Here is a 13,797-nt window from a genome sequence, read left to right on the forward strand (position 1 = left end):
GCTCTGGACCTTCTCTGCAGCCCCCAAGGGCAGTTGAGCTCTGCCTTTGGCACAGTCAGCCCTGGCCAGCACAGGGCATGCTCAGCAATTCCCTGTCTGTGCCTGGCCTTGCTGTCAGCCCCAGCAGCGGCTGTGTGTCCCCTTTGTGCCCCTGTGCTGGCCCAGCCATGGTGGCCCAGCCCCTGTGCAGGCCCAGCCCAGGCCAGGAGCATTGCGGCTGGGAATGGCCCCTGTGCCGTGGTGCCCACAGCAGCCTTGGGGCTCTGTGCCCCATGGCCTCCCTGCTGGGCAGCCTCTGCCAGCTCCTGCAGAGCCCCTGGCACCTGTGGGGCTGAACAGACAGCCCTGCCCCGGGCTCTGCTGGCCTCTGGGCCAGCAGAGAGGCAGCCAGGGCTGGCCATGGCTGGGAACAGGCCCTGAGCCCCGCAGGAGGATGGAGCTGGGCCACAGCCAAACTCAGCCCAGGGCAAAGCTGGGCTCAGCAGCCAGGGCTGCCAAGGGCTGGGCACAGAGGCTGGTGCTGACAAATGTCCTGGGCCCCCTCCCTGATCTGTCCCTGCCACCAAGGGCACAGAGCAGCCTCCTCTCTGGGGCACTTGCCTGTATTCAATGCCTTCCACAGGCCCCAGCCCTGCCCCACAAGGCCTGGCCTGAGTCCTGCCCCTGCACGCTCAGCCAGGCTGAGATGGACACTGATGGTTTCTGGGCCAGGCTCTCTGAGCCCAGCCCAGCTCCCTGCAAGCTCTGCCAGCTGCCCTGAGCTCTGGGCAGCACCAAGGGCCTCTCTGAGCCCAGCCCAGCCCAGCCGGCTCTGGCCCCACAGCTCTGCTCAGGCCAGGCTGCTCTGGGCACTGCCCCATGGCCTCAGCCCCTGGCAAGGGCACAGCAGCAGCTGCAGCTGCCACAGGACTCAGCCCCACCATGGGGGAAGGTGCCTGGCCAAGGGAAAGGAGGCTCCCTGGCTGCCCTGCTCTCCTCTGCAGGAGATGCTGAGAGCTCTGCAGCCCCTGCTGCCATCCCATCTGCCCAGGGCAGCACCAGAGCCCCGGCCTTGGGGCCCTCAAGAGCTGCTCCTGCTCCAGGCCCAGGGCCCATCCCAAAGCTGGGCCAGCCACAAAGCTGTGCCCATTTCTGTTCATTCCTGCTGTGATAAGGATAGTACAAAATCTTTTACAAAGTGGTTGCATATTCATTTATTTCACCTTAATACAATGTGACACTCCCTTCTTACACAATTTCTCTGGGTCACACAAGCAGGAGGGATAATTAAGTTGAAGGGGGTGGATAAGAGCATTTCTTTTAATATAACAGAATCAGAAGCAGAAAAAAAATTAAAATATACTTAAGGACAGACTTGGCCTCTCATGATATGCACTGAGAGCTGCTGACAGAGAAAAGCAGGCCTTCTGTGGCTTCTTCTGGTGGGTTACCTCTGCTGGAGTCCATGTGCCTACCAAGCCACTCTAGCACTCCCCTCCTTGGCTGGACAGGGGAGAGAAAATATTATGGGACACAAATCGTAGACTGAGATAAGGCAGTTTTCTAGAGCAAAAGGGGAAGTTTTTACATGCACCAGCAATGAGGAAAAACCCCAATAATTTTATTCTCTTCTTCTGTCAGCAAGTGATGTTCAGCCACTTCCCAGGAAGCAGAACTTCAGCAGGTGGAGTTGTTGATCAAGAAGGCAAACACTGTAAATTGAAAGTGCCCCCTATTCTTCCTCCTGCCTTAGCTTTTATACCAGAACCAGTATCATACAGTCTGGAAAATCTGTTTGGTTAATTTGGGTCTCTGGCCTGCTGTCCTTTCCCAGGATCTGACCCACTTACAGCCCCTTAATGAAGAGACAATGCTGAGAAACAGCAGGAGCCAAACCAGGGGTGTGTTTCCAGCTCCTTTGTGGCTCCCAATGCAAAGCACTGTGAGGGCTCTTACGGGACAATGAAAAGGCTGAAAAGCATCCAGTTACAGCTTTCCTGAGAGATTCCTTGAGCTGCTGGTTCCTCAGGCTGTAAATGAGGGGGTTCAGGGCTGGAGGCACCACCGAGTACAGAACTGACACTGCCAGATCCAGGGACGGGGAGGAGATGGAGGGGGGCTTCAGGTAAGCAAATGTGTCAGTGCTGAGGAACAGGGAGACCACAGCCAGGTGAGGGAGGCAGGTGGAAAAGGCTTTGTGCCGTCCCTGCTCAGAGGGGATCCTCAGCACAGCCCTGAAGATCTGCACATAGGAGAAAACCATGAACACAAAACAGCCAAAAGCTAAACAGAAAGTGACCACAAGAAGCCCAACTTCCCTTAAGCTGGAGTGGGAGCAGGAGAGTTTGAGGATCTGGGGGATTTCACAGAAGAACTGGCCCAGGGCATTGCCATGGCACAGGGGCAGGGAAAATGTATTAGCTGTGTGCAGCAGAGCATTGAGAAAGGCACTGGCCCAGGCAGCTGCTGCCATGTGGGCACAAGCTCTGCTGCCCAGGAGGGTCCCATAGTGCAGGGGTTTGCAGATGGACACGTAGCGGTCGTAGCACATGATGGTGAGAAATGCAAATTCTGATGCAATGAAAAAGGCAAAGAAAAATACCTGAGCAGCACATCCTGAGTAGGAGATGGTGCTGGTGTCCCAGAGGCAATTGTGCATGGCTTTGGGGACAGTGGTGCAGATGGAGCCCAGGTCGCTGAGGGCCAGGTTGAGCAGGAAGAAGAACATGGGCGTGTGCAGGTGGTGGCCGCAGGCTACGGCGCTGATGATGAGGCCGTTGCCCAGGAGGGCAGCCAGGGAGATGCCCAGCAAGAGGCAGAAGTGCAGGAGCTGCAGCTGCCGTGTGTCTGCCAATGCCAGCAGGAGGAAGTGCCTGATGGAGCTGCTGTTGGACATTCCTTCACTCTGGGCATTTTGAGCTGTTCAAAGACAACATTGACAATTTGGACAAAGTACCTTGAGTCAATCCTATGGTATTTTATTACACAAGCAATCAAAATTGCTTCTCTTTCTTTGCGGAAATTTCATTTACCTTTCTTTTTTTAATTTTTTTTTTGGTGTAGGTTTGGGCTGCTAAGTAACTCTGTTTTTTTTCAAATGGACAGAAGTCCTGTCCTGAGCACTGCTCTCAGGCTGAACACTGGGGAGCCCAGAGGGAAAACTCCCTGTGCCCCACTGCAGTCAGGCCTGCTGGTCCCACACAGTTGCCCTTTGCTTATTTCACCTTCCTCTAGTACAGGATGTACAAATTTAAAACTTCATTTAAAAAGAAACATGGCCGTTTTGAAGACTCAAGTTTCAAAATCAATCTCTCCAACTCTTCTCTCTTTCCCTGTGCAGCGGGACAGGACGGGATACCAAGGGTTGGTCTGGCCCTCTGCTGCCTGGAGTTGTGCCTACTGGGAGATGTTTCTCTCTATCCAAGCCTTGTCCCTGCCAGTGCTGCCAGAGCCCAGCCCAGTCCTGGGGGCTCAGCTCTGTCCTGCAGACCCCTCCCAGCACAGGGCACTGCCCAGGGGCATCTCCCTGGCAGCAGGGCCTTAAGGGCAGGCCAGACAAACAGAGATGCTGCAAGCCAAGGTGCTGCTGCTGCTGTCTGTAGGGAGAGGAGGCTGAGGAGGCACTTTCTGAGGGAGATCTGAGGCCCATCTGCTGATGCCCAGGCTGACAGTGCAGGAGGCTCAGGGACACAACCAAAGCTGACAGCCCCTTTCCCTTCCCTTTAGGAGAAAGCTGAGAGCAGCCCTGGCCATGCAGCACCATCTCCAGAGCAGGAGGAATCTGCCCTGATGGGGGTGGCTCCTTGCACCTGGAACTTCTCCCCTGCAGCGTCCATGGGGAGCTGCCAGGCAGGCTGAGAGCTGCCCCTGGCAGGTGGCACATGCCCTGGGCTGGCCAAGAGCCCTGAGGGCTGCAGGAGCTGCTCTGCAGGACAGCCCTGGGCAGCCCTGGCTGCAGCCCCAGCTTCAGCCCCTGCAGCCGTCCCTGGCAGCAGGAGCCGTCCTGCCCTGTCCCTCTGACGGTGCCCAGGGCAGCCCCGCTCTGCACCACATCCTCCTCCTCCTCCTCCTCCTGCTCCTCTTGCTCCTCCTGTGCCACAGAGAAACTGGGAGAGTCCTCCTGACACATCCCCCAGGCTCTGGGGTGTGCTGGCTTCAGGAGATCCCTCCAGGAGCACAGGGGACATTGCCCTGCACCCACACACTCACCATGCACAGGGCTGTGAAGATCTTTCCCCAGCTGAAGTCTCAGCTCAATGTCTTCCCAATCCTGATTGCCTTCAGCCTGTCCCTGCCTGGCTCCTGTCCCCTCAGTGCCTGCAGGCAGAGCCCTCAGCCCTGCTGGGCTGGGAGAGGAGCTGGCCCTGGGAAGAGCTGTTCCTTTAAAGCTCAGCAGCACAGACACAGCACAAGGACTTTAATGAGCCTCTTGGGGATTTGGTGTTGTTTACATCAGACTCAGTCTCTGAGAGAGTCTTCAAAAACTTCTCAAGAACTCAAAGTTAAATTTAGACACCAAAGTTTAGGAAGTTTAATGGGTCCCACTGAGGGACAGGACTGAGAAAGTGTCCCCAGGTTGCAGTTAGAGCAGAACACTGGAGGCAGTGATGTGATTTAATAAAAATATATGGATATTGATCTAGTACTGATATCCAACTGTGACAGACAAACACTCTCTAACAGTTTAAAGTTAGAAAGTCTATGTTTATTGCTATGATGGGCAGCGTGTGGGATAGCAGGGACAAGGAGGCAATGAGGCCCCAGGCCTGCAAGGGTCACTTGTCCCCTCCTCACGGCTCAGGCCAAGGCCCAGCAGCCATGGCCAAAGTGCTGCCCAAGTTGGCTCTGGCAGGGCTGTCTTGCAGCTGCTGCCCATGCCTGTGCCCTGTGCAGCCCAGGCTGTCCTACAGTGTCCCTGCCCTGCGCCTCTGTCCCTGCAGGCTGTCGACATCCCCCGGCTGCCCCACCTGGCTGGGCCCTTCCTTTGCTGACAGCTCTGCCTCCTGTCTGCCTCTGCCTGCCCACACAAAGCCTGGGGCTGACCCAGACTCCTTCTGGGGGATGTGTTGCTCCACAGCCCTGCCCTGTGAGGGAAATCCCTTTCTCTTTTTTCCTACTCTGGTCTTCCCCAGGTTCCCTTAGCTTTGATTTTTTTTATTTCCCTGTCTGTTCTCTACCATGTTAAAATGATCCACCCTTCAGTCCCTCCCAGGGCTCTCCTCTGCTGTCCTCAATCTCCACCCCACTGAGCCCAGAGCTCCTCTGTCCCTGTACAGAGCTCATGTGTTGAGGCCATGCGTGCCTGGACAAGAAGGACGGTTCTTTTCTACAGGAAGGAAACCACAGAGCCCCAGGGTTTTGAAGGCAGATCAGCGGCAGTCACCAGAGGCCAAGGCAAGCCAGACCTGTCTGTCCTTGCAGCTTTTGTCTGAAAGCAACCCTTGGATATTTGGTGAGTTTTGGAGGTGGAATTCCATTTCAGCCATGAGTGCCTGGACCAGAATGACAGTTCTTCTCCACAGGAAGGAAAGGGCAGAGCCCCAGTGTTGCAAAGGCTGATTAGAGGCAGCCCAAGGGAGGCCAAGGCCAGACAGACCTGTTTGTATGGCAGCTTTTGTCTGGGAGCTATCCTTGGATATATGGAATTTTGGAGGCAGATTCCCAATTTTGGTTATGGACACATGCATTGAAAGATGTTCTTTTCTATGCAAAGAAAAGCACACCCACCCTCCCCCCCACATTGTTTTGAGGACAGATGAGAGGTGGCCCCCAACATGTCAAGGCGATCCAGAGCTGTCTGTGCTGGCAGGTTTCATATGGGATAATCTGTGGATTTAATCAAATATGGAGGTAGAATCCCAATTTCAGCCGTGAACCTCCGGAGGAAAAGGAGAGTTATTTCGCACAGGAAGGAAACCACAGGACTCCGGGGCTAGATGAGCTAGATGAGAAGCAACCCGCAACATGCCAAGGTCAGCTGGACCAGTTAAGCCAAGCCAACCAGAACTTTCCCATGTTCTTGGATCCCTGGGGCCCTGCAGCATCACAATGGCCTCTTGGTGTCATGAGACCCCGTAGTATCACAAGAGATCTTTGTTTCCATAAGGCCCAGCAATACCACAATGGTCTCCTTGGCTCTGCAGCGGCACAATGGCCCCTTGCTTCCATGAGGCCTTGCAGTGTCAAAATGGTTCCCTTGGTTCCTTGGAAATGCACAATGGCACAATGGCCCCTTGGTTCTATTGGGCTCCCCAGGATCACAATGGAGCCTTGGTTCCGCAAAGCCTGGCTGTGTCACACTGGCCCCTTGCTTTCATGAGGACCTATGGTGTCACAATGGCCCCTTGGTGCGATGGGGACTCAGGGTGCCAGAATGGTCTCATTGCTTTCACAAGTCCCTGCAGTGTCACAAAGAGCTCCTTCATTCCACAAGGCCCTGCAGAGCCCCTTGATTCAACGAGGCTCAAAGTGCCATAATGGTCTCCAGGATTCCATGAGGCCCCAGAATGTCAAGATGGACTTTTGGTTCCAAATGAGCTTTTGTACAGCCAACAACAGTCTCCTTGTCTCCACAGTGTCATAATGGATCCTTTGTTCCATGAGGTGCCTGGCCTCCCACAGCTTCTCAAAGACCTTCTCCCCCTCAAGGTCCCCAGCAGCCCCTCATGGCCCCTCAAAAGCCCTTCATGGCCCCTTACAACCCCTCACTGCCCCTCACAGCCCCTCTCAGCCTCTCATGGCCACTCACAGCCCTTCACAGCCCCTCATGGCCACTCACAGCCCCAGGCCTGGGGCTCCTCCCAAAGGAGAAGGGGTCAGGCCCTGCTTGTTCTCCTTTTATTTCGGTCCCTTCACAGCCACGAGTGCAGAAAGGCTGAAATGGAGCCTTTCCCCAGCGTTTCCCTTGGGGTTAACTGCGGGCTGAAGCTCTGTGCTGGCGCTGGCCCGAGCGCCACCATCCCTGCAGCCGCCAGGCCTTTGCTGTCCCCCCGTGTCCGTTCCCTGTCCCCGAGTCCCGCCCGGCTCTGGCAGCAGCAGCAGCCGCAGCGCAGGGGGCGCCGGCCTGGCCCAGCCGGGGCTCCCGGCCAGGAGCAGCAGCAGCGCCGGCCCCTTCCCACCTGCTCCTGCCTCGGCTCCCAAGGGCTTTTTCCAGCTCAATTCTGGACTAGAGCAACAATCACCCACACACAGCCCTGACTCCTCAGGGCCCGCCTGTGCTGCCCTGAGCCAGCCCTCAGAGAAAGAAAGGATTGGGTTCCAGCGCTGTTTTCAGCACTGTTTTACTCACCCTGAGCTGACAGCAGGAGGCTGCTGCTGCCACCTTTGCCTTTGGGAATTGGAGAACCTGGCTGCTCTTGTCCCTCTTCTGCTTGCCACTTGAAATTTATCTGTAAAACTGCAATTGCCTTTTTTTATCAGCGCTACCCAGAGTGCTTTTGTGACAGTGAATTTAGGAATCATTTAAATCAGAGGGCTTTGGGAAAGCTGCAAAAGGCAGGCCTCAGAGACAGCAGAACTGGGATTAGAGCTAAGTGGTAGCCATAAGATTTGTCAGCAGAAAAGTTATAATAGAAGTAGAAACTAAGGACAAATAGAAAAATGGTTTTTGTATTAACACTTGGTAGAATAACTCCCTAAGCTACACAAGAATATATCTAGTGAGATATTAGGAAGTTCTAAGCTTGAGCTCTGTGCATTGTGTTTTAAGGCTTACAAGAAGGTATTGTACTCAAAATAAGCAAGCATTGTTTTAACCAAAGCTACGTGTGCTTATAGCAGTTGGATAGAACTACTGTCAATATGCTTCTGCTTTGTGGGATTGGTAAAAAAACTTATAAAGTAAGTTGTAACATTGCGTTCTTTGTCTGCTGCTGAGGACACGAGCTGCAGGCATCTTCCCATTGTCATAACCATGTAATGAGACTGATGCTGGAAAATAAACAGCTCGAGACACGTTCCTCAGCAGTCCTGTCCTGTTGGTGATTTGTACATAGCCCATGACCGGGAATTGGTGAACTCAGGCTTTTGGTCACAGGCATCATGATTAGCAGATCTTGAAATGCTCTCAAGTCCCTGAGCACAAAGTCAAGGAGAATTAAAGCAGCCACACAGGCCACATTTGCAGTGCTCAAACACAGCCCTGCTGCTGCTGCTGCTGCTGAAATGGAATCAACTGACAGAGGCCATCACAGAAATTGCCTCTCAAGTGTCAAATCAAATGAAAAAATCCACCAGGAGGAAGAAAAACCAGAACTTCTTGACTCCCTCCATTGTCTCTTCTTCCGAGCAGCAGCAGCGAATGGAGATGCCCAGAGGTATTTCCAGCTGCTGCTGATCCCAGCTGGAGCCCAGCCTGCTGCCCAGGCCCAGCGGGAAGCTGAGCCCAGCCCGGGCAGCTCCCGCAGTGTCGGGAGCTCAGCGCACGCGGGGCCAGGCCCAGAGCCCCGGGCACGGCCGCCCATTGCGGGGCAGCGGCGCAGACGGAATGTCCTGCGGCCCAAACCTCCTGCTCCTGCCACACAGCGCCAGCGCTCTCCCCCTCCTCCTCCTCTCCCAGCACGGCACAAATTCCAGCTCGGAGGAGGCTGACCCAGAGAGGGCTCAGGCTCCTGCCTCAGCCTCAGTGTCCCTGCAGAGGAACAGGGCATCTTTCAGGCACTTCCACAAGCTCAGGGTTCCCATTTCATGGGGAATCTGGGATGAAAATGGCCTTGTTAGGAAGGACAAAAGCAGAGGGAACGGATTGGAAATTATTAGGAAAAATGATCCTTTGTACAGGCAAAGCTCACTAAGTCATTCCCTGCATTTCTCCTTTTCACATTCTTTCCGTCATCTCCTCAGAGGTCCAGCTTGTTCTGGTGCCTTTCATGAACTGATTGTACTCTTGATTTATATCAATGCAGGAGACGTAGAAGCACCTGAACTGAACACTGAAACAAACTCCCTCTGTCAGCCCATTTTCATCTTCTACATCACTTTCAAGATGTCCATGGGGGTGTTGGAATGATTATCACACAGCTCTCCATTTCTGGCTGCAGGCTCTGGAGATTCTTTCTCTGCATTCAGTCAGGCTTGCATTCCCTAACAATTCCTGGGAGCCCGTCATGTTTTCTTAGGGTAGAACAGTAACAATGAAAACCTCACCAATGGCACAATTGCCCAGCCCACAAGGAAAAGAAAGAACAAGCTGTAAAGTTCTTCAAACATTTGTCCTGCTTTGCTGCAGGAGTCCTGCTGCACGCACGGTGTGGAAAGCCAAGAGAAGCTGCAGTTGGTGGCACATCTTGTGACAGAAGCTGCACCTGGTTCTCCAGGAAAGGTTCTTGGAAAGAGCAAACAGGACTGTGGACAAGATTCTGGAAGAACTGAAACATTTTTTAGGAAATGAAATGAAAACAGAAAGGAACAAACCAAGATGTTTTCTCTGTTTATTTTTATGCTCCCCTTTGCACTGCTTCTCCATCCCATTAATTCCAAATGGATCTCACCTTGAAGATCCATTAATTGGCATTTTTTAGACACTGTAAAATACCATGAGCTATACACAGTTTGCCTTCCCCTGTTTTTTTTTTTTATGGAAAGCAATGCTATAGAGGTAAGTGCAGTGCTTGGGTCAGGTACAAATTCTGCATTCAGGGAATGCGCTCCGATAGTGTTTGACCCTCAGCAGGGACAATGCACAGCAGCGACCGAGGGGATTCCTGTGCCGCTGTGCAGGAGTCCAGACTCTGGGTCTTGCTCCCTCTTTTCCCCCAGTGAGTTCCCAGCCCATTGCAGTCTCCATCACACTGTTGCCTTCCTTGGTGCCCCTCACCATGAGGAAGGCAGAGCCCCAGGCTTAGGGACTCATCCTGTCACTGCCTGAGGAGCAGCAATGTCTCAGAGGTCCAGTGGGATTTTAGTGTCATTCAGAGCCACTCTCCAGCCCTCAGCTCTCCTCACTGCTGAGCTCCCTCTCCCTTTTCCTCCTCCTTCCAGCAGGATGAGCTCTGTGCATCCCCTTGAGCCTCCCCACCCTTCCCAGCCCACGCACCCACCTCAGTTAGGCTGAAGCTGAAGCTTCTCTGTCTCCTGTGGCACACCAGCCCAGTGCCCTGTGCGGGGACCCCAGCCCCAGAGCACAGCACACAACAGTGCAGTCCGGGCTGCAGCAGCTGCCCCTAAGCCCTGGCTTGGCTGTTTGTGGCAAGGGAATGCTCCCTGTGTCCAGCTGTCCCTGCAGGATGGCCCCAGGGCAGAGCCCAGCCGGGCTCCCACTGCAGCCCCTGGAGCTTGGGGCAGACAGTGCTCCCAGAGCTGAGGTTCCTGGGGAGCACCCGGAGCTGCGCCTTGCACTCTGTTGCCGTGTGTCACAGTGCAGGCTGGCTCGTGCTGTGTGAATGTACCAGCCCTGGTTTGACTGCCAGGGGCCTCGCCCAGTCACATCTCTCCCAGGGCTGCAGATTTCACTGGGCAGAATCTGACAAGGCATAGAGACCAGAGCAATGAAATTGTCCAGACTGGGTTTTTCAAAGGCCCTTTAGAAGGAAGGGCTTGAGAATAAATGCTCTCTGTTTGCCACATGAACATCGCGGTGAGTGCTCCCTCTGTCTCCAACCCACTCCCCCTCCAGCCAACGTTACAGCCACCCACTCCCTCACACATCCCCCTCGTGCCTTCCCACTGCCGTGTCCTGTCAGGGCTTCCCAGCCCCTCATCCCTTCATGGCCCCAGCCCCTCAGGGGCTGCCCCAGCCCGGCCAAGCTGCCCGGCAGCAGCGCCGCAGTCCCACAGCAGCTCCAGAGGAGCCCCATCCAGAGGCAGCCGGGAGCCCTCAGCAATCCAGCCAGCAGCACACGGGCAGGAGGACACAGAGGGCGCTTCCTGCCTGGCACATGGCTTGTGGCCATCTCCAGGCACCGCTCTCACAGGGATCCCCACAGCTCCGGGCCCTGCCCAGCCGCTCTGTCACCAGCACAAAAGCTTCCACAGAACCATCAAAGGCCAAGGGGCTTCTGGCCATTTTCCCTGCAACACTGCACGCCTGGGCAGCTGGCCGAGCCCAGGCACCCTTGTCCCCCTCTTCCCCTAAGCCCTGCAGAGCCTGGGTAGCAAAAGAAAGCTCCTGGGAGTCTGTGTATTATAACACACTCTATATTCATATAAAAAAGAAAAAACAAAAAGAAGAAAAGAACAATCTGAAAGAAATGGAAAATTCCCCCTGGCTCAGGTGGTCCCAGCAGACAGAGCCTCTGGCATCAGCTCTCTGCAGAGCTGCAGCAGCGCAGCCAGCCGAGCACCAAGAGACGAGGCCGAGTCCTCCATGCCCTGCAGAGCTGATCTTGCAGCCTCTGGAAGACGGAATATGGCTCACTCTGCAGTGCCTGGAGGACATGCAATGTTGCAAGTGCCACGTCTGACACGGCACTGCTGGTGTCCTCTGTCAGGTGTTGAAGGGCTGAAAGAGAGAGGGACAGAGCCATGGTCAGATGCCGCATCTGCGGGGAGCCGAGGAGAGCGCCCTGGCAGGGCCATGGCAGCCGGCTCTAGCCATGGCCAGGAGGGAGCAGGGACCAAGGGGACCAGGCCGAAGCTGCTGGCCACAAATGCCCCGGGTGGCCCTGAAATCTCCGTGTGCTCTGCCCACGCCGGCCCTGGTGCGCGCAGGGAGCAGAGCCCTCGGCAGCCGGGGCAGGGCTTGCAGCTCCCCCGGCAGCCCCCGCTGGCCTGACTCACCGTTGCAGATGAGCCGGAGCTCTTCCTTCTTCCCCCTCAGGTGCCGCGCGGCCATCCCTGTGAACACAGAGCCTGTGAGGGCGCCAGCGGCACAGCTCCCTGCCAGCGGCGCTGCCAGCGCTGTGGCCACACGGGCTGCTGGCCCGGCAGGGCTCAGCCCGGCCCTTGGCGCACGCTGCCGCCCCAGGGCACGGCTGCCAGAGGGCGGCAGCAGCAATGCCCAGGCCAGGCGGGGCTCCACGGCGCCGGGCCCGGCTGGCGCTGCCGGGGCAGCAGGCGGGGCTGGGGCCGAGCTGCGGCGGGCCGGGCCGGGGAGGGAGCCCGGGCTCGTGGCTCACCCGTGAACCTGATGGCCGCCGCTCGCAGGGACTCCTGTGGGCTCTGCAGGTAGGGCAGGGCCCGGCGCAGGTGCTCGGCCGCTCTGCTGCTGTCCTCTGCCAGCTGGAGAGAGCGGCAGGAGGGAAGGCTTGGCGCGGGCTCAGCCCCTGGGCCGGGCGCTGCCTGCTCCCAGCCCCGGCCTCCCCTGGCCGCACAGCCCTGAGGCGCGTCCAGCAGCCACCGGCGCCGGGCTCCCGAGGGGAGGGTGCTAAAAGGGGCCGGCTGCTGCCCGGGGAGCCGTGGTGCCGGCCCGCCCCGCAGCCCTGCCGGGCCGGGGCTCCATCAGCCCCCGTCTCGGGCCCTTGGGAGCCTGGAGAACAGCCTGCGAGGCCTCTGGCTGCAGCAGTGGGCAGGGGCACAGCTGCCAGCCCCGCACTCTGAGCACCTCCCTCAGGGGGCTGCTCTGGCCTGAGGCTGGAGCTTGCAGGCGCTCCTTACCAGGCACTCGCTGAACTTCAACAGATTCTGGCTCTTCACCAGTCTTTCAAGATCCTTCCTCTTCAGGAACTTGGCCACACAAAGCAGCGTTTTCCCAGAAGCCTGGAGAGCAGCAGAGACGCGGAGATGGCCCCACAGCCTTGGTATTTTCCTCCAGAGAGGTACGGGGCTTTCCTGATCTTCAGGAAGCCTTCGCTGGCTCACAAGAACAGCACAAACATATGTTTCCTACAATGACCGAGATGAAGGAGGAGGTGAGGAAGATCAATTTGGCACCAGTGCAGGTTACAGGCCCCAAAGTCAGAGCCCAACATCCCCCAGCTAGAAAGAGAGGGTACACCCAATGAGCCAACCTGTGGTTCTTCCTGCGTGACCATGGGGAAGACATGGGAAGGTGGGATGGGAAATCCACTTCTCTCCTGGCAGCACGGGTGCATCAGCTCAAGGATGGAAACACTAACTGAGGGAGTTCCACTAAAGTGAAGGCAGCCCCAACCTCCCATGGCCGAGCTGCCAGGTGTGATCTGTCAGATCCCCTTGAAGGAACCTCTACCATGTATGCCCAGGAAAGAAATAATAACCAGGGCTAGGGGGGTCCTGCCTCTAGCCAGGGAGAGGCACAGCAAAACCAGATTCTCTGGATGGTGTGGATCCATTGGCCTGGCACATCAGAGCCAGGCCAAAATACAACGCCTTAGTTGATACTGGTGTGCAGTGTACCCTAATGCCATTGGGACATGGGGGGGAGAACCTGTTTCCATTGCTGGGGTGACAGGGGGATCACAGCAATTGACCCTGTTGGGAGCCCAGGTGAGCCTGACTGGGAAGGAGTGGCAGAAACATCCTATTGTGACTGGCCCAGAGGCCCCGTGTATTCTGGGCATAGACTTCTTCCAGAATGGCTTCACAAAAACCCCAAGGGACTCGGGTGGGCTTCTGGAATAGCTGCGGTAGAGGCAGAGAGCATTAAGCAGTTGAACACCTTGCCTGGACTATCAGAAAACTCATCTGCAGTAGGACTCCTGAGGGGGGAAGAGCAACGAGTACCAATTGTCACCTCAGCGGTGCACCACTGGCAGTGTTGAACAAATTGAGATGCCGTGATCTGTAGCAGGCTCCAAGCCTGCTAGGGCTCCGTGGGGGGAAGAGGCTTAAAGATAGGAAAATGCCAAGTCACGGTGAAATAGCAACGAATTGAGATGCCGTGATCCCCATCCACAGAATGATCCATGAGCTGGAGAGCCAAGGGGTGCTCAGCAAATCCCACTCACCCTTCAACAGCCCCAT

At 56.1% G+C, this 13,797-nt stretch overlaps 1 protein-coding gene across 1 annotated transcript; it reads right to left on the reverse strand.

Moving 5' to 3' along the window:
• Positions 1 to 1,825: 1,825 nt before the first annotated feature.
• LOC139603677 (olfactory receptor 14J1-like) lies at positions 1,826 to 2,875 on the reverse strand. The gene has a single exon (XM_071454567.1). The coding sequence runs from the start codon at positions 2,873 to 2,875 to the stop codon at positions 1,826 to 1,828; it is 1,050 nt and encodes a 349-aa protein (XP_071310668.1).
• Between the last annotated feature and the right edge of the window lie 10,922 nt (positions 2,876 to 13,797).

The sequence above is a fragment of the Agelaius tricolor genome, unplaced genomic scaffold, assembly GCF_023055355.1.
Source record: "Agelaius tricolor isolate 1412-34295 unplaced genomic scaffold, bAgeTri1.0.p SCAF_40, whole genome shotgun sequence".
NCBI classification, from domain to species: domain Eukaryota; kingdom Metazoa; phylum Chordata; class Aves; order Passeriformes; family Icteridae; genus Agelaius; species Agelaius tricolor.

Coding starts and splice junctions, on each gene's coding strand:
- LOC139603677 (XM_071454567.1), bottom strand. CDS start 2,875: ATGTCCAACAGCAGCTCCATCAGGCACTTCCTCCTGCTGGCATTGGCA.